Source organism: Mustela putorius, unplaced genomic scaffold (genome assembly GCF_011764305.1).
Source record: "Mustela putorius furo isolate JIRA1106 unplaced genomic scaffold, ASM1176430v1.1 tig00003901_pilon_pilon_pilon, whole genome shotgun sequence".
NCBI classification, from domain to species: Eukaryota; Metazoa; Chordata; class Mammalia; order Carnivora; family Mustelidae; genus Mustela; species Mustela putorius.
The window spans coordinates 9,653,983-9,678,988 of record NW_025422049.1 but is presented as its reverse complement, the minus strand read 5'-3'; the positions used below and the strand labels follow the sequence as shown (position 1 = coordinate 9,678,988).

The 25,006-nt window shown below is 41.8% G+C and overlaps 1 protein-coding gene across 5 annotated transcripts in view; it reads right to left on the bottom strand.

The window, feature by feature from the left end:
* Window positions 1–25,006, bottom strand: part of KLHL13 (kelch like family member 13) — a 203,452-nt gene that overhangs the window by 82,634 nt on the left and 95,812 nt on the right. The window contains exon 1 of one of the 5 annotated variants that reach the window (XM_004762105.3): window positions 238–332. The exons of 3 other annotated variants lie outside the window; for them this stretch is intronic. In XM_004762105.3, coding sequence (XP_004762162.2) covers window positions 238–278 — 41 coding nt within the window. In that variant the 5' untranslated portion in view covers window positions 279–332. Of the gene's footprint in view, window positions 1–237; window positions 333–25,006 lie in introns of those variants that run through there. One more of the 5 variants, XM_004762111.3, reaches the window with a different exon arrangement.

The window sequence follows — 25,006 nt, the reverse complement described above, 5'->3', positions numbered from 1 at the left end:
ACATCTATACCACACCCTGAAATACAGCAGAGATTCCTCAGTGATTTTCATTTTTAAATCAAGCCTTATCCATGCTTCCTATGATTTCTACATGGTTACCAATATGTCTTCTGAATTCTACAGCACATATAAAATTGATTTTTATACACCGCTTCCCAGGCACATATGAAAACAACAGGCTTGCTATTTCAATGCATAAGCAACAGCAGTAAATAAAAGAAAAGAAAGGTCTCTTACCAATAAGCCCATTTTTCTCTTAAGGTTTGAACTCTCATCATTTGTCATGTTCTTGTGGATCCCTCTCTCATCAAATTCTCTGGAGTTTTAAAGTTGAGAGCGGTGATGCACGGCTAGGCTCTGCTACCTAGTAGCGCACCCCAGTGCCTTTGCCTGGTATTACACTTTGGTTGTAGCTCCCAAAAGCAGCAAACAGTCTTTACATATTCAAAAACCTATGCACCGAACACTTTCCCTTGGTAGCAAATCGTAGCCTGCCTGGCTGAACTATTTCTATTTCTTATCTTTAGCGCGGATCCGATAGGGAGATCAGAACAACATGAATCTTGAGCTTAGTTCCAGTTAATTGAACAGGAACAAAATGTTCATCTTTAGAGCAGAGGTGGGATGAGACAAATACTAGCATCAGGAGATCTGACGTAGGAAAAAAACATGTTTACCTGAAAGTAGTCTCATTTTTTTCAAGGGTCACTGCTCTGTTATCGGTCATATTACCTTAAATCTTCATTACCTGTAACTCTTTCCTCTCTCGTGCCTCTAGCAGCCAGTCATTAAGTGCTCTCCTTTATTCTCGATCGATTTTACAGGTGTCTAAGTCCTAGTGTTTGTGTTTAACAAATGAGCTACTTCCAAAAATACATATGGGCTGGACTCTCTGCCCCTCCCATGTTCAGTCTATCCTTCGCCTTGCTTCTGGATGAGCTCTCTTAAAATGCAACTACACGTGATATAAATTAAATGTCCAATAAATATTTTATCAAACAAGTATTTGTTAAGAATTTGCTTCAAGGGGGTGTCTGGGTGGCTCAGTTAAGTGGCTGCCCTCGGCTCAGGTCATGATCCCTCAGTCCTGGGATCGAGCCCCCGTATCGGGCTCCCTGCTCCATGGGGAACCTGCTTCTCCGTCTGCTGCTCCCCCTGCTTGTGGGTGCTTTCTCTTTCTGTCAAATAATAAAGAATATCTTAAAAAAAATAATTTGCGGGGTACCTGGGTGGCTCAGTGGGTTAAGCCTCTGCCTTCGGCTCAGGTCATGATCCCAGGGTCCTGGGAACGAGCCCCACATTGGGCTCTCCACTGAGTGGGGAGCCTGCTTCCCCCTCTCCCTCTGCCTGCCTCTCTGCCTACTTGTTCTCTCTCTCTGTCGAATAAATAAAGAACATCTTTTAAAAAAATAATTTGCTACATGTTTGGTAGGAAGTCTGCTAGGTGATATGGATATAAAGGTGAACAAGACACAATCCCTTGCTCTTGGGAAGCTCTTAGTTGAGTGAGAGAAGCAGACATGCACCCCGACAGCATAAAATACGGCACAGAAGATTTACTAGTATATGTCTAGGATTCTACAGAGGAACAATAAAAATCAGAGAAGCAATAGAAATCGGGCTGTGACTGAGGTCGAAGAATGGGGCGTTCCCCAGGCAGACCCCAGCAGACACAGTCTGTGCAGACACAGAGAGATATAAAGAAGTCCATCATGTCGGAAGGATCGAGAAAGTCTTCAGTATTACTGGAAGGACTATAGGTACATAGTGTTGACGGGAGCGGATTTTAAGGTCTACAGAGTGAGTGAAGAGGCTTGGATTTTATCCCATGAGCTATGAGAAGCCATTTGTTGAACAAGTGGATCACTCGAGGAATTAATCAAGCAAAAGCGCCCAGCACTAAGAACTCATTACCACCAACTGCCCGTTCTCTAGCTCACAAGCTTGTTTTGTTCTTTGGCTCCCTTTGCTCCAGAGGTCCTCCTACATGAAATCTCTTTCCCTCTCCACTTTTCTAAACTCAACTCATCCTTCTAGATCCAGCTCAAATTCCATTCTTTTCTGTGATGTCTCTCGTGGTACTCTGAATCTCCTCCAGTTTTTTTTTTTTTAAAGGTTCCTCCATTACACGGGCCCTGCATTCCTTCTACCATTGAGCACATACTGTTTGAAAAACCCTTTGGACTCTTTGCCTATGAGGCCAAGTGAGCAGAGAGATGGCACGAAGGCCAGCAAGAGCCTGAGGGTACAGTGGCCAAAGAAACCACACCACCCCAGACTTTACAGTACACGCTAATCTGGGTACCTTCTTTTCGCTACTCTCAAGCCTGAAAAGGAAAGTCTATCAAGTGTGAAGTGAATTCCATTTGCATTGGGCAGGGACTTTGCATTATCATGTAACAACGCCGGTTGTTCGAAGGTCCCGTTCAAAAATTCCAGAAAATTGATGATAAAGGGATACCAACAGAATAGCTTAATTATGGAGGTGTGATTTTTGAGGGGGTTGGTTAGAGCTGTAAGGGGGTTTGGGTGGGGGAGCTGTGCTTGTGTTTTACTACTTGCCGTAAACCGAGAGAATTCACCTGAAGGTGCATACAACAAAAGGAATTCATGAAGACCACAGAAAGAAATGGGACACAAAGTGAGGACAGGACATTAGATCTAGAAGGTTTAGCATCTCACGGGGTTTAAGGGAGAAAAATCCATGTGTAAGAAGGAGGGATGTTTCGAAAGCGGGGCAATAGTGTTAGCAGGGAGATGAATTTAGGACAAGACACTTTACCAGAGAAACAAGTCCTGGGGTGTAAATATTGAGTGTTCTCTCCCTGTGGAAACACACCCCATTATGCTCAGTGTCAAATACTCAGACAAGCTTTCGTTGATGTTGGCATTTAGCATTCAGCTTTGTCTCATCCTTTTTATGTATGCATAATCTCTTACATTTATGCAATGATGCAAAAACCATGGAGCTTTCTTTTATGTAGACAATAAAAAAAATCTTTTCATCTTATCCAACCATTTTATGTTAAAGTGGGTTAAGAGGATTCTGCCAATAATTTCAAAAAGCAGTTAATACTTGAAAATATTCTTTCAATGACATAAAATGTCCCAGATAAAAGCTGTCTACACCTTCTTTTTTGTTTATAGAGTGCAAAAACTGACCACTTTCCTTTCCATTAACTTATAAGGAAAAAATTCAAATACAGGAAAAAAAAAGGAGAATGTGATTTTGGATATGGGCCACACTTTTCTCAAGAATTCTTCAAAAAAGGGCAGTACTTACGGGACATAAAAATGATTTAATCCACTAGGTCCTCAGAAGAATGTTTTTAAACTATGTATCAATGGTCCAGACTTTAAAACAAAGAGAAAATAAACCAGACCATTTCCTCATTTACTTTTGGGGGAAACAGAACAATTGCCAGAGTATTTCCCCCAAGCCTGGCAGGAAAAATAAAGCCATCATTTTATATTATGGTTTGAACTAGAATAGGTATTTTATCCAAATTCACATATACGTTCACAGGCATGAGCTCATCCAGGCGAAGAGAAAAGAAAAGAAGAACTACCTCCTGGTAAGTATACAGTAAATCTCTCAGGTTATTAGTGATTTTGATGACAGGCTCTATATTAATCTAGTATAAATAATTCACTTACATTCCACTTAAAATAGCCTCATTGTGTCATCTCATCCATGGCCGTACTGGACTCTCCTTTCTTCCTCTGTAGGTAAGATGGCTCAGAGCAGGACTTAAGTGTTTTAGAGAGTTTTCAGTCATGCAGAAATGTCCTTGGATGACAGATTTGGAAAACCATTGATCTAAACAAGGGCTGGTCAGGGGTACTTATACTGGCAGCAATGGCTCATATACCCACAGCGCATAAGTTCCCATTAGTCCAGATTCCAGTAGTCTTACCATTCAGTCTAGTGGGATAGGTGGGGTCAAAGGGGAACAGAGGCCCTTTCCTGTTACTAATAACGCTACCTGTACTGTCACTGGATTAAGAAAAATGGCCAAAAAAAAAAAAAAAGGCAGAACAGAAGTCCTGTTTCATAACTTCCCATTCCTGCTGGAATAAATCACTACCTTTTTATATATCCCTGAAATGTAACAAAGCGCAGGTCCTTCCACTATATGGTAACAAAAATGATTGAGGGTAATTCATGATTAATTCAAATTACCTGATGGACATAAATTATTCAAGGTTGACTATGAAATAGACCAGCTCCTATTTTACTAGCCTGTCTTTTTTTAAAAAGATTTTATTTATTTATTTATTTATTTGAGAGAGAGAGAGAGAGAAAGTATGGGGAGGAGCAGAGGGAGAGGGACAAGCAGACTCCGCACTAAGCATGGTGCCTATGCGGGGCTCGATCTCACGACCCTGAGGTCGTGACCTGAGCCGAGATCAAGAGTCAGACGCTTAACTGACTGAGCCAGCCAGGCCTGTCCTAAATCTATGATATTTAATAGCTACCGTGAGAATCTAAAATGGGTGAAGATATACAGGGCAGACCGTGGGGAAGAAGGAAATGTTATCATGTGAGTGAAGAAACACAGAAATAGGCAAAACGACATTCCACAGACAGAAGGGCTGATGTAGGGAGTTAATGAGGAAGCAAGAATATTCCTATTTGTCAACTTGCTTTCAACCTAATTTTCGTCTCCAGATACTCCCTGAAGTATTTTACTTGTTTTAAGCATCAGGTGACAGACAGCCTTAGCCAGCAGAGTTCCAAATCAAAAAGTGTTCCGTGCCTTTTAGTTTTTAAGAGTCTCATTTTCCTTTTCGCCCAGACTCTGAGGTAGGCAGCGCAGGTGTTAACAGTCCCATTTGAAAATTCCCGTTTTCTTGAGGAAACCGAGTTATTAAATGACTTGGCTCAAGTGACACAGCTGCTGAGAGAGCTGGAAAACAAGAATCCAGGTCCCCTGACGCCTAATTTGGTGGCTATTAGTCAGCCCTGTATTGTATTAATATTTATTTGAGGGAAAAATCCCCGCAAATATGACTCCTCAGCTCCCCCATGGAGATGCTTCATGAGGAAAAGAGGGCTGCGTCATGGGAGACGCAGGTATCATGATACCTGATTAAAGTTGCAGAATCATCGACCTGTACCTTTGCCAGAAATACCCTCCTGGGGCAACCCTCAGAGCCCCCCTTTATCCCTCAGTTGGCACTTCCTGGCATGGAGCTCTAATGTGCCACACTCCCTCGTGCCTCAGCAGGTTTTCCCAGGACACTGTCTCCGCTTGGTATCCCTTGCCCTCCTCGTCTACCAAGCCAATTTCTAGTCACACTGAAGTAAGTGTTCAAGCACATGTCCTTCCATGAAACCCCCCCTCACATCCCTCAGCAGCCTCCGTTGCTAGGTTTTCTAAAGCCCCATGATACTCTGAATAGTCTAGGTCCTGTCACGTCGCGTTGTAACGGTTTCCGTAAACTAGAAACCAGACTGTAAACTCCTGAGAGCTGCCTCTGGGTCCTCCTCAATGTTTTTATTCTACCCATCTCAGTGCCTGTCACACAGGAGCCCAACTGTAGGAGGCAATTTTGGTGAAATCAAGTTTGGCGGAGGTCGGTTTTTCTCTCTCCTCTAAGACTAAGCTGTTTGGGGGTAATAATGAAACAAGAAACCGGGAGAGGGCCTTAGGCTTCCTGAACTAAGTTATGAATGGTAAGAAACCAACGAGAGGCTCTAATTGCAAACAGCACACCTAAATACCTAGACGGCTCCTTTTTGATGTCTGTTTGATTGACCCTGTGTGTGCCAGCAGGGTGCCCAGAACAGGTGTACAGCCGTGTGATGGGGTGACTAACTCCGCAAGTGACGGCTGAACTAAACTGAGCCAACCAAACACTTCGCTACAGTAAGGAAGGGAAATGCCAATCATCCTTTGTCTCAGCAAGAGAAAAAACCGGAAGCTGAAGAAACGCCTTTCACCGGTTCGCCCCCTAGACCAGAACACTGAAAGATGAGGCAGCATCGCAGAAAACCAATCATTTCTACAGACTGCTAATTGCAAAGGATAAAAGCATCTTCTTTGGACTGTTAGATCCTCTTCAATTATTGTAGTCAGTGAGGATGAAAAAGTAAGCCACAAAATCCAATCTTGCCAATAACTGCTCCACGAGATGGAACAAAAAAATAAAATAGCAAATTCAACCAAGCAAGCCACTGCACATCACCAATACCCAGTCACTCAAATGGCACAGTGGGCAGTCAAGAGTAAAATACACAAATTGGGCATGGGAGGGCCCAATGCTAACAAGCCCCTGTAACTTTCCAAATAGAGAAAAAAATATATATATTATTTGATGAAAGACCTACAAACCTTCTATTCCAATATGAGAATTATAATTTAGGCTGAAGGAAAGGCCTCAAATCCTTTTCTCATGCCATTTCCTGGCCTTCCCATTTATGCAAACCGGCATGGTAGAGATATCAAGGACATGGGCATGATGAGTAATAAAAAGAATCAAAGACAATGGAGTTCCCCATAGGGAAGAGCATATTCGCAACCCAACTGTAGCATCCGCTTAGGGTCGTGTTGCTTAGGGTCACGTCAAGGGGGCAGAGGTTCCCGCCACTGGGATGGGCTAACTGATACAGATTAGCCACCATCTTGTGGAGTGTTCTGCAGTACGAAGGCTGGAGATTTGTACGTAAATGAAAGTAATGTGGTCTTATAAAAGGGAGCCGTGTTTCGCTAACACTGCCCTTGAATTTTGCTGCTGGGACACAGAAACTCAGTGTATAGGTCCCTAGGAGACAGTCGGAAACATAAGAGTCGTCTAGTTTCTAGGATTCTGAATCAGAGAGGAAAGATCGGCTCAGAACCCACACAGGACAGTCAGATAGGCACAGATTCAGACACTAACAGTTAACGAAAATCCCAGAACAACGAAAAAGGGGTAGCAAAAAAGTAGGATACCATACTGACCACTCACAAGAACCAAGAGTGAACTTGGACACCTGGTCATTACTAATCCAAAACTCAGAATGAATCATGCCCTCCATATTGCTTGGACCATCTCAATCCTCTACTCGAAAACCGTCTATGACTCCTTCCATGTGTGGTTGTACTTGTAGACTCCACACTCAAAGCCCCCTCCCCCCGAGCTCTCCCTTACTTATTTAACCTTATTTCCTGTTACGGGTTGTCCTAGATTTGCACACAACCGGAAAACATGAAATCTCTTTAGCCAAGAATTGTCACGGAAGCTGTAATTTTTTTTTTTTAATGCAGCTTACAGTTGCTGTGGATTCCAGAGAGGAATATACCAAAAATATATAGAGGAGGGTTTAGAGCAGAAAGGGAAATTAGCAAAGGCTTTCCCTGTCCCAAAATATCTTCTCCTCTAGTGCCAACTCGGTCTCCCAACAAATTTTCTCTCCCTCCAACAATGTTTGGACCTTCACTTACTCTCTCCCTCCCATTGTTTGCTGTGTACTCTGGCCAGAAATTCTAGCAAGTACATGTTCTTTTGAGCTCAAAAGAATCCTGTTAAAATGATAATAGGGAGAGCAGTTTCTTCAAATAGCACAGAGCTGTTGCCCTCAGGGAATAGGGAAAGCCTGGTTCGAGAACCTTCTGGAGTTTGGCAGACTTGGTTGGGGTGCTCTATGAAGGAAGTCTGGTGGCCGGGGCAAGGGGGGGGGGTGCGCGGGTGGAAGCTCAGGGCCTAGAGAAACTATGTCTAGAGGTAGAGAAAGAGAAACTGAGATACAGAGAAGTGTGCAGAGAGGGTTGTAGAAGAATAGCAAAGCCCCACTTTTTCTACCACTCCCCGTCTTCCAGCCCAGAACCCATGCGGCCTTTCCTGACTCCCGGCTCCCAGCCCTTGGAGCTCAGACGAGTACTGCCCAGGGGACAGATCAGCTACTTAAGTAGGTTAAATACAATATTTTGGGCACGGCCAGAAACTTCACTGTCAGGCAAACAAACAATCTGTAAATAAACCTTCAGAACACACACTGTTGTAAGGCTGGGAACTGCTTGTACTGTCCCTCGCCTCACCCCTGCTCACACACCCTTAACTCTTCTGTCTTTGGGAGATGTTACAGACTTTTGGTTTTTTATTCTGTTATCTCTTCAACTCATAAAACACTGCCCCCCCCAAATTATGGCTGTTCCACTGTTCCTTTTTATTTCTTTTCAAGATTTTAAGGAATCTCTACACCCAACATGGGGCTTGACCCCATAACCCCAAGATCAAGAGACACATGGTCCACCCACTGAGCCAGCCAAGAGCCCCAATTATATGTGTTCTTAGGTTCCAAATCAAGCTCTACTGCTTTTTAAATTTTTTTAAGATTTTACTTGAAATCTTTTATTTACTTGAAATCTCTTTATTTGAAAGAGAGAGAGAGAGAGAGAGAAAGGGAGCATGAGCAGGGGAAGGACAGAGAGAGGGGGAGAGGCAGACTACCCATTGAGCAGGGAGCCCAACCTGGGGCTCGATCCCAGGACCCTGGGATCATGACCTGAGCCAAAGGCAGATGCTTAACCAACTGAACAACCCAGGCGCCCCTCCAACTCAGCTTTTTGAAGCCTAATTTGATTTGGCTGACACCCACCAAAAGCCCTTTTCTGAACTCTTGTGGGCCTTAATACACACTGCCCTTATTTAGCCTTCTGTGTGCTTACCTCAGCTTGCAAAATCTACACTGTGAACTTGCTTTCCAGAGGCAGAGGCCATTCATTCATCCACTCAAACAATGAATAAGCATGTGCTTTGTAACAAATGTTGTATTTCGGTTGGAAGTTCAAGCCTGAGTATAAGCCCAGATCCCCACCCCTCCAGGTGCTCACAGCCCAGGGAATATCAAGTACGGTGACGGTACTGTGACATGCCCTGTAGGGGAGGCGTGCTCAAGGTCATAGGAACGCACGCAGAGAACCTTAACTGGGCTCGGCCAGGGAATCAGGGCAAGTTTCTCAGAGGGCACACCAGAGCTGAGTGCTAAGCCTAAGCAAGAAGGTGTCGGGCAGTCAAGTGAGACAGAGGGAAAGGGTGGGGCGGGGGAGGCCAAACTAGCTAAGGCCCCATTACAATCAACTGTAACAACATCAAGTCTTAAACTAAAGCAGCAGTGGTGGGGGGGTTGGGGGAGTGAGGGGGGAGGTGGGGTGTGATTCAGAAAGATTTTGGGCAGCTGGAATGGACGGGAGATGACAACAGTGGCTAACGTTTGTTAGCCTTCTAAATGCTTTACCCATTCACTCAGCTGACTTACTCTTCAACGTGACTGTATTCTGTAGGTACTATTAATATCTCCATTGTACAGGGGCGCCTGCATAGCTCAGTCCGTTAAGCATCTGGTTCAGGTCAGGATCTTGGTGTCCTGGGTTCCAGTCCCACATCAGGCTCCTTGCTCAGCAGGACCTGCTTCTTCCTCTGCCCCACTCATGTGCACAAACATGTTCTTGCTCTCAAAAAGTATTTTTTTTTTAATCTCCATTTTACAGAAGAGGAAACTAAGGCACGGAAAAGTCTAGTGACACGACCAAAATTATACAGTGAGTAAATGTTGGGACTGGGATTCGTCCACATGTGGTCTAGCTCCAGGGTCTACTATGTGAGCCCTCTGCTGTGCTACCTCTGAATGTGAGATTGCCGGGGACAAGGGAGTCCAGGATGACCGCAACGTTAATGAGAGAGAGGGAGAGGCACAGAGGGCCACAGCAGATGAAACCTGAATACTGAATAACATCGTCAGGTGCATGTGTTAATTCCCTCTGTTCCTTGTTCCTAATGGCAAAGGCAAATTTCTCAGTTCATGTTCTCCTGGTATATTCTAGTATTTTCTTCAATGGGACTGGTCACCCAGTTTGGATCTCCGTCTGTTTGTTCTCAGTTTTGGCACTTGGCACATTTAGCCTCTTCCTAAAATTATTTATCAATGTAGCTTATCTCCTTTACTAGCTTAAAAGTATCCAAGGCAAAAAACAGGTCTTCTTCACCTTCGATGAACAGCAGCCAGGACCCAGTAGACACTCAATACAAATTAATTGGCTTAAACATAGAATATAACATTTCTTCAAGTTTCTGATTCTTCAGACAGCTCTGAATTACTGTCATTTGTTGTTATCTCAGTGACACCTTTTTTTTTTAATTGGCCCTTTTAAATTCACACTTGTCTTCAAAGGAAAACTTTTTAGTTATTATTGCAAATGGCAAACTGTTACAACTTACAATAATCAGAAGGCAGCTATAAAAAGAGATGCATAACCCCTAAAACCAGAACTGCTTGCACACAACTTAACACATCATCCTATCCTCAGGGCAGGCCTTTTTTTTTTTTTTTTAATTGAAGTGAAATTCACATCACATAAAATTAACAATTTTTTTAAAGTAAGTTCTGCACCCAACATGGGGCTTGAACTTATGATCTCGAGATCAAGAGTTACATGCTCTACCAACTGAGCCGGCCAGGCGCCCCGAAAATTAACAATTTTAAGCTAAAGAATTCAGTGACACCCAGTGCATTCCTCATGTTGGGCCATCACTACCTCTGTCTTGTCCCCAAGTGTTTTCACTACTCCCCCACCCACCAAAAACTAGGATCTGTTCTCCTCTCCCCACAGCCCCTGGCAACCACCAACAGGTATTCGGTCTGTATGGATTTATCTATTTTGATGTTTCACACAAACGGAATCGTGCACAACGAGATCCTTTGTGCTGAGCTTCTTTCACCGAGCGTGATGGTTTACCCACAATGTATGCTCATGGCTAAATATTGCCTTGTAGAAACATAAGCCGCGTTTTGTTTTTTCATTGATGTACTGATGGACATATGAGCTGTTTCCACATTTTGGCTCTTGTGCTGCTGTGAAGAGGCACATATACATGTAATTCTTTGACTACCTGTTCTCAGTTCTTTGGGGTGTATACTTAGAAGTGGAATTTCTGGAACAATAATAGTAATTCTGCTTAACCTTGTGAGGAACGTCTGGGGGTAGGTTGTGTACAATGCTCTGTGGGTCTCAAAATAACACGTGACATTGGAAGGTCTCGTGTCAGGGTGCGTGTGTCCAAACATGACTTGTGAGGGAAAGAGCTCATTCTTGGGGCACCTGGGTGGTTCAGGTGGTGAGGCTTCTGCCTTCAAATCAGATCATGATCCCGGGGTCCTGGGATTGAGTCCTGAGTTGAGCTCTTGGCTCAGTGAGGAGGCTGCTTTTCCCTCTCCCTCTGCCTGCAGCTCCCCTTGCTTGTGCTCTCTCTCTCTGTTGAATAAATTACTAAAGAAAAAGAAGCTCACTCTCATCGTGCTTCCTAAAATAAAAATGTCAAATTTCATCATATTGGTAAGAAAGTTGTTTGCTTTGCACTTGTCCTTTGACATCAAGTAGCAGATGGTTCAGGCAATTATTAAATGAGGTCTTCATATCTGAAGATACACGATTGACTTCATCAAAATCATGCCTGCCTATGAGTACTTCCCTCAGAGTCTGGCAACTTCACGTTTTCAAAATTCCATTTTATCCACTGATCCATGTTAGTTCAACAGAGAAACAGGAAAAAAAATAAAGAAAACCTACCACCATGACAAAAAAAGAGCACAGGCCTGATTCCAATTCACAATCACATATACTCTAAATACTTGGTATTTAAAAGTTAGCATTTTCTGGGCATCAAGTTTTACTCTGTCCCTAGAAAGATCGTAGCCACACATTCCTAGGCATGCCTGAGCACAACACTAGTCATTCAGTTGGTGTGGATAAGATGTTGTAACCCGCTCGAGTTTTGACTTCAGCAATAGTATTCATGAAATCCTGGGTTTGGGACACCAGGCTTTTTTTTTTTTTTCCCCCTCTAAGAACATTTAAAAAAGAATAACAGAACTACTCAAATTGAAAGCGCAGCTCTGTGTAGAACCAGTTATTTGCATACCCCCGGTAGTGTGCACACCAGACTTCAGAAAACACTGATCAGTTAGGAGTGATTTCTTAAGGCTGCACAAGCTATGCTCACATACTCTGTTTGCCAAATAAACAGAAAGTTTCCATTCTGTCTGCAAACTGACAAAGAAAGAATGCACAGCTCATCCCAAAGAATTCAGAACCAGAGAAGGGCTTTCTAATGACTCTGAGGATGCAGATCTCCCGATGAGTTCTCTTCGGTGGGCATCTCATAGAAGCCAATCAGTGAAGACAAGAGCTTTCGGAAGGACTCGGAGTCCCTTGCACTTTGCAATATCTTCCACTGGGAGATGCACTCCTCCTGTGATTTGACAGAACACTGGGTATTCAAAGAGCATCCATCTCTAATTTAAATGGCATGCTGCATTTCTTCCTGTAGCCAACCGTGTCATCCCTGAGAATGTATTATGCCCACCGACACCCTATTTACTGACCAACAAGAGGGAATAATTTTTAAACAAATCATTTCCCTATTTCAATATAGAGGTTTAGAGAAATCTTTCTATCCATCCTTGTTCTAACATGAAAACATTTGATCAATTTTTCCAATGCAGGTATCCAGGGAGAGATACAAAAATAGAATATACCTGTAATGCTGCAATAAAAAAGTAAAATTTTCTATCGTGAAGGCTTTCACTGCCACTGACTACTCACATGTAAGTGGAAGGGGTTTTCAGTTCAAAACAAAACAGGTGAACAAAAAATCTGTCCTTGAGCCAAATATTTAAAAAATGAATCCAAGAAATAATAAGATGATAAGAATAAATTTAAAGACTAAATATGATAATATATGTAAAGTGCCCAGCACAAGGCCCATTGGTATCACAGAAATTTATCGAATGGCAGCTTTAGATCCTTCAAGACTAGGTGGCTCTCCTCGGAACTAAAACACCAATTCTCAGGCCAAAATTAAATCGTAATTGTCAGGGCTCCCATAATCCTATTTGTTCCCCAATTTTAGCACCCAGCACATTCTGCCTCATCTAATAATTATATGTATTTACATATCTGTATCATCAGGTTGTAAGTACCCTTGAAAGCTCCTTACAGCTTTTAAAATAAGATATAACCTAAAAATTCAACACATGGAAGAGGAAACTATTTAATAAATGCAAGTTATCACACCTTACTTTTGCATGATGCCCCACCAATTACAGAGCACTTTCATATCCTAATTTCATTAACTTATGATCTTTCATTATCTCTGCCTCAACAAGACAGACACTGAGACCAAGGGAGGTCACATGATAGCTTATTAAAGGTGAGGCCGAGATTAGAAAGAGTCAAATCAGGTGAACAGGGAGAGACGGGGAGGAGAAGAGTAACAACAGGTAAGAGTGAAGGCAGGGGACAGGGAGAGAGAAGGGAGAGACAACCACACAGGTACACAAAGACTCCATGGGAAGAAGATTTCAACTTTATGGCATTATAAGATACTTCCCTGAAGACTGAAATGCACAGTCTTAATTTTTTCAGCTGCAGGCACAGTGGTATCAACTCTTAAGAATCATCTTGGCAGGGATGCATGTTATCTCCTAGGGACTTTAACTGCTTGTATCTGCCTAGGCCTAATCAAGCAGAGAAACCAAACAGGAGTTCGAACTGGGAGAGTTTTACATAGGAGTAATTAACTATGGTAGGATTGGAATAACAGAAAATTGGAGTGATGAGCAATGGCCTAGTGGTAAGTTTAAAAAAAAAAGAAAGAAAGAAAAAATAGAGGCATTGTAGATATCAGAATACTGCCCCTAAGGCTGAGACAGAGCACCCAAGGAAGAGATCCATCCCCTGGGCTGCTGTATAGCATCTCAGTGTTCAAAGGAGTGCCATGCACCCAGGCGGAGAACCAGACCTTATTTGGAGACGGCAGAGCTGTGTGGCTCACTGAAGAGTAGAGAAGATGCTGTGGTGACCATCTTCTGGAAATGACCGGAAACCCATCCTTAGAACTTTCTGAGACTCACCCTCTGGAACATGCCCCAAATACACCCTCCTGAAAGTGTCCTATCAGCAGCAGTCTGCTATAAAACTACCTAAGGGGGCACCAGGAGAAGCTCCTGACCATTGGGTGATGAAATCAAGCACTAAAGAACATGCCAGAGCTGTAGGAACAGTCTGCAAGCAAGAACACAGGAACTAGGAAGCAAAACCCTCTGCTCCTGATGTGCCTTCCTGGCACCCTCTACTAACAAAACTTCAATGCCAGGTGTGAAGGAAACAAATATTGAAAGGGCTCTGGCAAAAAGGATGAATTCGAAGCTGAAGGGCAATAAATCAATAACTGGCACCTTGGCTAACAGAGAAACGCTCTTTGTAAGCATGCAGGAGCCAAATGACAGCACAGCTGGGTATAATACCTGTTTTACCAAGTCCACACAAGAAACAGATTTGGTAAGATAACAATTAAGTAGCTGTGTCGCTTTCATTCTACTACTTTCAGACTTCTTACCTAGATAATATATCCTATTAGAATGCTAGAAAAGAGAACCTTTAAAGATCATATAAAGAGGTCAATCACCTCTCCATCCGGAAGCCAGATTGGACAGTGATACACAATGAACATGTGGTATGAAGGGTAATAAATTGCAGTTATAGAATTACTCCTCAAAATACCAATTTTACACATTAAATTGGTCTTTACTGTCAAAGTGCTTTCAAGGCTGTCCACAAGGCTGTGGACTCATTTTAAACTTGCAAGATGGAAATTGTTAGCCCCATCTGATGGGTAGGAACATAAACCACAAATGCCAAAAATTCATCAGTTAACCCAAGTTCACATAGCTATTTGCTGTTACCCTTCCCCAACACAAACCTATCTCCAGGGTCTAAAGTTCACTTATCTATTTGACCAAACAGATGCATTCAATAGGATCTTTCAGGCTATGACCAATTCCTATCAGAGAATCCTCGCTATCACAGGGAATCATGGGTGGTTTTCTGCTACTTCTCTTCTGCTCATCTCCTAAAATTGCTACAAGACAAACTTAATTTCAATTTACTTTGATTAGAAGTGTATTTGAGGAATCTTCCAGCTTTCAAAGATGACAATATCACTAGATAGGGATGAGTATAAAAGTCAAGCTAACCTCACTTCAATAGCTTTCAAGGGCATGTCTTTCTATGCTCTTGGATTTTGCGGACCAGTAAAATTTCAAAAATTTCTTGGGGTCCTACAAAGGGTAGCCAAATTTATTTTACAAAGTAAGAAACTTTAAAAGGCAACTATAAATCCATGACCCCTTATCCACAATTTCAAAATCTAAACAATCGGAAATCAGATGGCCCTTTTTTCTTCTTGCCTATAATTCATTTGGCAGCAAAATGTGAACTGACCTGAGCTCATCTTGGCAGTAAAGCCTGAACTGAACGAATGTGAGGCTATCCACAGACTTTTTCTGTCTAACTTAGTATAAATATTCTTCCATTTCACTGCAGAAATATTACTGAAACTGATTATGGGGTGTCAATTTAGTCCTGGCTGGGCTGTTTTTTGGGGGGGCTGTTATATAATATACTATACATGCATTTTATTACCTGTACAAAATCCAAAAAAGAACCTAAATTCTGAAATGTATCTTGCCTTAAGGTTTTCAGATAATAAGGGTGTACAACTTCTTATCGCCGTCAATTCCATTACAGAAAGGGCAAGAGGATTTTTTAGCAATCAAAAAGTGAAGGGCAGTCTCAGAAAAAAAAAAAGGATGGTTCTTTATAGACAATAGCTTTAGCTTTCTGGAAGAAAAAAAATCACTAAATTGTGGTTTTTCTTTTTTATTCTAAACATGTAAAAATAACCACAATAAACCAGCTTCTATGTACTAAATGGCATCTGGGAACTGTTACTGTTGGAAGACATTGCACTCAGAAGGTTCCACACTCAGATGAGGATCTCTGGACTCTTTTCTGTTGTCTCAGGCAGAACTGATATTCTAGGACAGAAACAGGTTAAGCCACACTAGGACTCTGTAGCCCAGAGATTAATGATGCTCATGCAGCACAAAGGCTAGTGGTCACATGGAATCCATCCAACAATAGTTCTACAACATTCCCACCTTAAACCACGTCTAGTGAACAGATCAGAAGGTGTTCGCACCTCTGTTCCAGACCTAACTGGAAAGGTTCTTTGCTCTTTAAAGAACCAATGCAATTGAATGAACATGTTTATATAAGAATAAATCTAGCAAATCTGAAGATGTATCCTGATGGTTAGAACACTGGGCAAGTGAGAAGGAAAAACCACCAGAAGACCTGTTTTTGGCATCGATATCTTCTGGCTTTCTCAGACTGCTGATTTCCGAGCACTGCTTCTTCCCTGAACAGTCTGATGAACTAACAAAACTGAACTTCTTGGACATGTCAAATTCTGTCCTAATAGATGCTAGAGAATCGGGTCTCCTGTAGTTTAAGAGAGAACATTTAATCACTCCTACAAGGGCCACCATCATCTGCATCCACAGACAGGACAATGAAAGATTCAGTTTGACAATATTTAATGACTCTCTACTTTGCACTAGTCACTGTGTTAGACACAGGAAAAGGATAGCTTGATAGGAACTTCTCATTTTCCTCATGGACTTCATAGTCCACTTAGGAGAGACTATTACAAAAAGTAACTATTACACCATTTGCTATGTAATATGACAGACGTTCAGCCAAATGCTGTGGGATGGGATATCATGTAGTTCAGTTGGGGGCAGGGAGCAGAGTTCACAGACCCAGCAAGACCACAGGCACGGAGGAAGTTCTGAAAAAACCTTGAGAAGCTTTCATCTCTCTCACATGTATTTCAAATTATAGATTCAACAAAGTTCTAATGTCTTTGATGAGAGCAAATCTGATGCTTGTGGAATAGCAAATACTCTTTTTCTCCCCTCATTGTTTGGGACCTGTGCCTGATTGGTTTTCCAAGCATGTGCTTAACCTACCTGATGGGTAATCCAACAGTATCACAGAAATATGCAAGAATGTGGTATTTTGGGGAAGGACAAAAAATGGGGTGCAGGAACAGCATGGGGTGCTGAATTGAGAAGCGGCAGGAAGTAGGGCTGGAAAGGTGGTTCGAAGCCCAGTATGAAGGGCTCTCTATGCCATGCTAAGAAACTCAAACTTCCTGAGCTCAGGACCCCAACCTTAAAAAACCGGGGAAAGGTTACTGTGCAAAAGGTTTTTAAATAATCTTCATTTCAGGATGATTATTATGAGAAAGCAGTAGTGATTCTACAAATTATACCATAATTATCTGAAAAACCATCCTACTCCCAACTGCCTCTTTTTCAGACAGTTGATTCTATAATTAAGTAAAAGTGAAATCAGCAATAATAATAAACCAGTAAGCTAATTAATATTCATCTAAAGAAAAGTACTCAAGTTGAGAAGCAAAAATATCATCAAACATAACGAAGAAAATATAGATGTTGACGGCAGGGAAGTGTTATTTAGAAGAACAACAAGATGTATGCGAGGTAATGGACCATCCAACAGAAGGGTAGGAATCATTAAAAATTATGTTTGTAAGGGAAAATATGACAATAACTTCAAAGTCAAAATATAGAGAATGTTCATTCCCTTCCCCTTTCTGAAGAGTTTAGTCCGAAAGCCATTAGTTAAAGTAAAGCAAAGAAGGCATTCTGGCCTAGGTGAGGGTTGTGGGGGGCAGAGAAAGCACCTTATGGGGCTTCAAGGGATGAGGGTCCCTGTGGTATTGCTGGGGGCGCAACACAGTGAGTTTCACCAAATGAGAAGGGTATTCATGCAGAGGGACAGCAACCACAGATGGGCAGGGACTGTTGCAGGCCAACATTTGAGGAGGTAAAGGGCAAGGATGCATCGGTAGGGTCCTGAATACCTCCTACATACAGGGGCATTGGTCAAATAACGAGACACCCATTTGTTTCTCAATGTTAGAGATGAAGGGGTGAATACATGGAAATGGAGAAATCTAGAATGAGCTCCATGGCATTGGACTGAGACTTGAGGTATTGGTGAGAACTCATGGTTTTCAATATATAAAGCTACTGAAATAAAGATGTATATATGTGCGTATAAATATTCATACCTACATTTCCTAGCTCCGTCCACTGAAAGGGCTCAGGGACAGCAGTGAACACACATTAGCAAGCAGATTTCGGCTGTAGATACCATTCTCCACGAAAAGGAACCAGGATGGCTGATGCCAGGGCTAAGGCAGAGAAAGTCCAAGATGAACCATAATGTACGGAAGTGCTCAGAAAATAAAAGATAACTCAAAATGTAAGGAAGAATGATGGGAACATGTCAAAAGGACGTAGAAACCAACCTGAATGGGTCCCTACTGGCTGAATCGGGGGGCCGTTTGGCATCAAAACAAGTACAGACTGTAATTCTTTGATTAAATTGGGAGCCTGTGACTACATACTGATACAAATAAATAAATGAAATACATGAAGAACAAGATATTTACAGACCCTCAACATCCTCCCAATACCCCGCCCCAAAATATCACTGATGAGAACAAGCTGAAAACGTAGTTCTACAGAGGAGAAGCTAACAGACACCACCTTAAGCCACCTAACCTCATCAGTATGGGTCAAATCAAAACCACATGTCACCTGATAGGCTGCCGTGAGTATACAGCATCATCACCGTGCAATTCCTGCCAAAGCAGCAAAACCTGAGTATAATCATGAAGAACCACTGAGACCAACCCAAACTGAAAAACATTCTGCAGAATAACTGCCCTCGAGAGCCCTCAAAAGTGTTAAGGTCAGGAAAATCAAGGAAAGACTGAGGAAGTGTTCCAGATGGAAGAAAACCGAAGAGACATCGCAATTGAATGCAATGCATGACGCTGAACGGGAACTTTCTGCTATCAAGAACACTTTGGGGATAATTAGAAAAATTTGAATAGACTTGATTAGAATGTAGTAATGTATTAATGTTCATTTCCTGATTTTGATGGTTGAATTGAGGTTATATGGGAGAATGTTCTTATTTATAGGAATTATACTCGAGAGAATTCGGGGCTGATGGGCACCATGTCAGGGGGAAAAAAAGTTCTGTGTCCTGATCCTGCAGTTTTTCTGTTAATTTGAGATGTTTCAAAAGAAAAAGATTCACAAGGAGAAAAACGCTAATATACGTTTTGGCACATACATACAATAAAATAGTTCTTAGGATGAGGCTGACAACGACTACAAGAAGAAATGACATTTGAGTGCTTATTATGTTCAGACAGAGTTTGAAGTACTTTATAAGCATATCTCATGTGATGCTATGTAGTATGATGTTGAAAAGCAATGAGGGCACAAAATAGACTCTTGTCATACTGAGTGAAAAATGCAAATACAAAAGGGTATGGATTATATGAGTCCATTTTTATAAATCGACCACACACATTTTATACATATATAGATCCAAATATCAACTGATTGAATTATGAATGATATAAATTTTCTTATTTTTCATGTGTGCTTTCTAAGCTTTAAAAATAATTTTTAAAAGTTAAAGAAAATAAAAATAAAAATAATGATCAGGGCGCCTGGCTGGCTCAGTGGAGGAGCATACGACTCTCGATCTCAGGGTTGTGAGTTTAAGCCCTACGCTGGCAACTTAAAAATAAACTCTTTAAAAAAAATAAAAAATAACAATGGCCATATTAATTTTGCAATACAATCTATTTTAAAATTTACAGTTGAAAACAATATATACTAAAAACATGGGGAAGATGTTAAAATTATATTATTATTAGAGAAAAGCATGATACAAAGCTAAGTACAAGAGAGGAGTAAAAGAGTAGTGAAATTTGAATAATGGGATAGGAAATTATTTCTTATTTATACTTTCCTCTATTTTCTAAGTTTTCTACTAGGAATACAGATGAACATTATAAAAAAACTGTTCTTTTTCTCATTCGGTGACTAGGAAGACCAGTAACAATATGAAAATTGTTCACGGTATCATGTTTGTAAGAAAGACAAAATCTTGGGGCACCTGGCTGGCTGAGTTGATGGAGTGTGCGGTCCTTCATCTCAGGGTTGAGCTCAAGCCCAACTTTGTATGTAGAGCCTACTTAAAAAAAAAAAGACAAAATTGTACAAAATCATGATAACTATGTAAAATATATGCATGGAGAAAATTGAAAGGTAGTATACCAAGATGGTAACTGGTTTATATTAGGCAGGGTGAAGTAATGTGTGATTTATGTTCTTTTCTGCATTTTCCAAAACTTCTATAATTTTCATATACATATATCATCTTTAATGTGTGGAAATTCTCTTAATAAGCAAAAGAAGTACATGGGAGTATTGGGATAAGCATTAATGATGAGTGCTTTTAAAAATAATGTTTACAGTTGGAAAAGGGCCATTCATCTTAATATCCTCAGAAGAAAAAGACACAGCATGGAATGACTGGCATGGAGAGTGGGTGTAACAGGCAAAATAACGTCCCTCCCCCAAAGCTCGCTACTTCCTAATCCCTGGGACCTGTGATTATGTTACCTCACATGGCAAAAGAAACCTTGCAGATGTAATTAAGTTTTACGAGATGGAGAGATTATCCTAGATTGCCCAGTTGGGCTAAATACAATAAAAAGGGGTCATTTAAATTAGAAGAAGAAAGCAGGAGAGGTCTAAGGGATGAGATGTGAGAACTCAACCTACAATTGCTGACTCTGAAGGTGGAGGAAAGAGACTCCTGCAAAGGAATACAGGCAGCTTCTGGAAGCTGGGCAAGGCAAGGAAATGGATTCCTCCAGAAATAAAGGTGGTCCTGCCTATATCTTGGGGTTCGCCCAATAACCTTCCAAACTGTCAAACAATAAATCTGTGTTGTTTTAAGCACTGGGTCTGTGGAAATTTGTTACGGCACCAAGAGGACATGAACGCATGGGGTTATGGATAGCTAGGGGGGAAAAAAATCTGAGTTTAGCCATTCATTTTAGTGAAAACAAAGTAACTGAGGCAGGAAAGTGAGTTGAAACTGAATAAACAATGTTGTTAATAGCAACATTTTGTACATGTTACATTTTCCCTATGTCATTTGATAGTAAATATTTCAGCCTGTTCTTTGGGTGTAATCTGGATGTAAATGGGTAAGTATAGGCTTAAGGCCAAATGATACACCAGAAATGCACTCGTAGGAAAGGGTAGGACAGACTGGGTTGAGTTTCCCTTCTATTTCAATCCAAGTCCCTACTCCCCACTGATCATTAGAGTAATACTTATTCCCTATCCAACCCACAGAATAGAAACTACTTGAACTACATAGCCAAAAAAAAAAAAAGTATTTTACACATAAAAACAATGATAAAGGCTATACCAATTTACCTGTAAATATTAAATGTATGGGGTGCCTGGGTGGCTCAGCTGGTTAAGCGACTGCCTTCGGCTCAGGTCATAATCCTGGAGTCCAGGCATCGAGCATTGGGCTCCCTGCTCAGCAGGGAGTCTGCTTCTCCCTCTGACCCTCCCCGCTTCTCATCTCCCTCTCTCTCTCTCTCTCTCATTCTCTCTCTCTCTCTCTCAAATAACTAACTAAAATCTTTTTAAAAAATGTATCACAAACACTGTACAATACGGAAAATCTGACAAAATAGCTTTTAGTAAGGAAGTCTGTTTTTATACTTGAAATAGGTAAAATGCAGCTTTCTGATGTTTAACTGACACTCAAGTATATCAGAAAACAGGGAGATTCATGTGTTGGCTGTTTCCCTTGCTAGGTGAACTTCAAGAAGCTCTCTCACCTTTGCATATCAGATTCCCTATTTTTTTTACATTTGAGGGTTGAACATTATCTCTGCAGTCTTCTCCTATCTCTAAAGAAATGTAGGCTGGTATTTGGGGAGCCACAACTATAATTAGCAAAACGAATAAGTGTAACTGTGTTTTTCAACTCCTTTCAAAAAATCAGGGTGAACTGATTCAGCATCTACCTTCCAGGGAGAACAAAGTAATTCAAGCATATCACCTCATTAATTTTTGAGGGAAGGGGAAAGTATTTCTGTTCAGAAAACAAGGAGAAAGAAAAAGAAACTGCTAGCCGATTCAATAAATTGCCTCCATTACAAGATGGCAGCGCCAGGACCAAAAAACAGGGTTTCTCAAGCTCCAAACTCAGTTCTGCATTCTGCCTTTTCCACAGAAGAGTCAGTCAGGGAAATGAACTATGTGTAAGGGGAATGTGTAGGAACACAGGCTCCAGAGCTAATGTTGAAGTACTTCCCCTTCACATGACACGGTCAAAGGATGAAGGTAACAGGACGGGGGCAGACTGCACTGCCTCAGGGAACCCAGAGAGAAAAGTGTGTTCTGGGTGGCCTCCCAGTGACGTGAACAGCCACTGAAGCCTGGAGAAGGCCAAGAACGGGAGCTCCGTGAAGCCTGACAGACCTGCCAACTCTGGACAATGGCTGATCTCAGACAAGTTCAGACAAAGTTACATAAGAGCATTTTCAATAAGGTGCCAAGGAAAAATAAACAACAATGTCAAAGCTCCTGTCAAAAAGAACATCAAGTTTAATCTGAATTCACTCTGCTGTCTCTGTTATTATGTTCCTCAGAAAAGAGATTGCTAAGACTGCCAGAAGATTTCTTCCTGGCTGTCTCTAGCCTGTATCTGTGTCAGCCATGCCATGCTGTACGGATACAGGGAAAGTGTCTTCGCCTCCAGGAGAATTGGTTTCATAACATATTGTGAAGAAGGAGATCCTGAGGAAGAGAGGAGGATGCATTTCTTTTCCTTCAATGACAGGTTAAGGCCTTGGGCTCTCAGAGGAGCCCCAGAATAGGGCTGTCTAAGGTTCACAAAGTTCATATTGCCATAGCTCGATGCCAAAGGCAGGTACGGAAACTCTAATCCACTGAAAGGGTAGAGCTTCCAAGAAAGAGTAAAGGTATCACTCTTTTTCTGCTCCTTTCAATCCAAAATGAAGCATGGTCCAAAAAAAAGGTACTTTTTTGTTTGTTTGTTTGTTTGTTTGTTTTAAAGCTTTTAAAAAAAGACTGTATTTATTTGACAGTGAAAGAGAGAGAGAGAAAGAACAGGCAGGGAGAGCAGCAGGAAGAAGGAAAAGCAGGCTCCCTGCTGAACAGAGAGCCCGACATGGGGCTCGATCCCATGACCCCGGAACCATGACTGGAGCCAAAGGCAGATGCTTAACTGACTGAGCCACCTGGGCACCCTTAATAAAAAAGTGTTGACGGGTGCCTGGCTGGCTCAGAGGGCATAGCAAGTGACTCCTGATCTCAGAGTTGTAGGTTCAAGCCCAATGTTGGGTGTAGAGCGCATTTAAAAATAAAATCTTTTTTTAAAATAAAATCTTTTAAAAAAAGATTTTATTTATTTGACAGAGATCACAAGTAGGCAGAGAGGCAGGCAGAGAGAGAGAAGGGGAAGCAGGCTCCCCACCAAGCAGAGAGCCTCGATCCCAGGACCCTGAGATCGTGACCTGAACTGAAAGCAGAGGCTTTAACCCACTGAGTCACCTAGGCGCCCCTAAAAATAAAATCTTTGAAAAAAACAAGTGTTGGGGGATTGGGAGTAAAAATACCACACAACACCAGTAACTAGCAAGACAATGGAAACCTCTGTTTTCTGGCAATTTTTGAAAAGCATCCACATGCATTAAGGCTCTGAATTATGTCATGGGTCCATATGCCTTGTTACCCAAAATAGAAACAAATGTAACCCAAAATAGAACGTGACCCAGCTGTGCTTCAGGAACCCTTGGAAATTTGACATCATCTTTTAACACTCTCCATGCAATTGCATTTGCTGGGAAGATGAAAAGGGAGGGAAATGAAAGATAAGAAAAGGAGAGAAGTGAAAAGTTTTAAGAGGAAAAACTTACTTTCATCCCCTTTCAAGTTCCCAATTCATTTATAGCACTGAACCTATCGGTTAGAATGTATGTAGACACCGCCAGTCAGCAGAACTGGCCTGGCCTTAGGGTCAACACCATGGGTAGCAGATATGAAGCTCTTCACAAAACGCAGAAAGCCATTCCTTTTTATTCATGTGCTTCTCACTCTGAAAGATCGTCATGGAACCGGTTACCCATTACCCACGGACCACGTCTTCGCTTGTCAGAGATTAGCGAAGCAGTTAATGGAGTGCATTTAGGGAAGGGAACATAGGACGGGTGACACAGGACAGTCAAAACCCCCCTTCTCAGGGAACTCACAACCCAAGGAAGTAGAAAGAGAGGCAGAAGGTTAAAGGCACAAACTTGGGAGCTGAACTTCCTGGATTTGAACTCTATCCACGCATATTAGTGTGTGATTTGGACAACTTTGCTAAACCCTCTGTGTCTCAATTTCTTATTTGTACAATGAGAATAATGTTAGTAGCTACTTCATGGGAATTATTATGAAAAGGGGATCAATTAATAGGCAGGGTTTGTACCTGGCCCAAAGCAAGTGCTATTTAAGTGTTAGCTATTATAAGGACAATTGCCAATGGAACTATGAATACTATTTACTGGGATGCAGATCGCCACTACCACCACCAGAGAAATGAGAGTCGTTGGTAAGGAAGCCATTAGAAAGGACCCCAAATTCTACTTGGAAGAGGCAATAGGGTACACAAGCTTCACAGACAAGGGGACACTTGTGCTGAGTCTTGAAGGATAAACAGGCATTTATCCTTGGGCCAAGAATGAGAGAGAAGGCATACCAGAAAAAGGGATGGAAATATGAGGGACTATGTCACCTTCCAATGTTAGGGGAATGTTGCAACGCGTGCTCTAGGCAGAAGAGGAGGCTGGTGAGATGGAGAGGAATGGCACGAGAGGCCCTGTCACACCGTGAGTCACTGAAGAGATCTAAACAAGGAAATGATACAAACACATTGACATTTCAGAACGATCATCATGGTTGCAAAGGGAGGGCTGGACCAGAGGGGGAGGTAGGGGAGGAGAGGACCGGAGAAATAATTTGGAAAAAGAAATAGGACCTGGTGACTGGCTAAATGTGTGGGATGAGAAAGAAAAAGAAGTGTCCAGGATGATGCTTCAGTTTCTGACTCAAGCCACTGAGTGAGTGGGGGATCATTAAACAAACCCAAGACTAGAGAGCAGGAGACAGGTGCTGGGAATG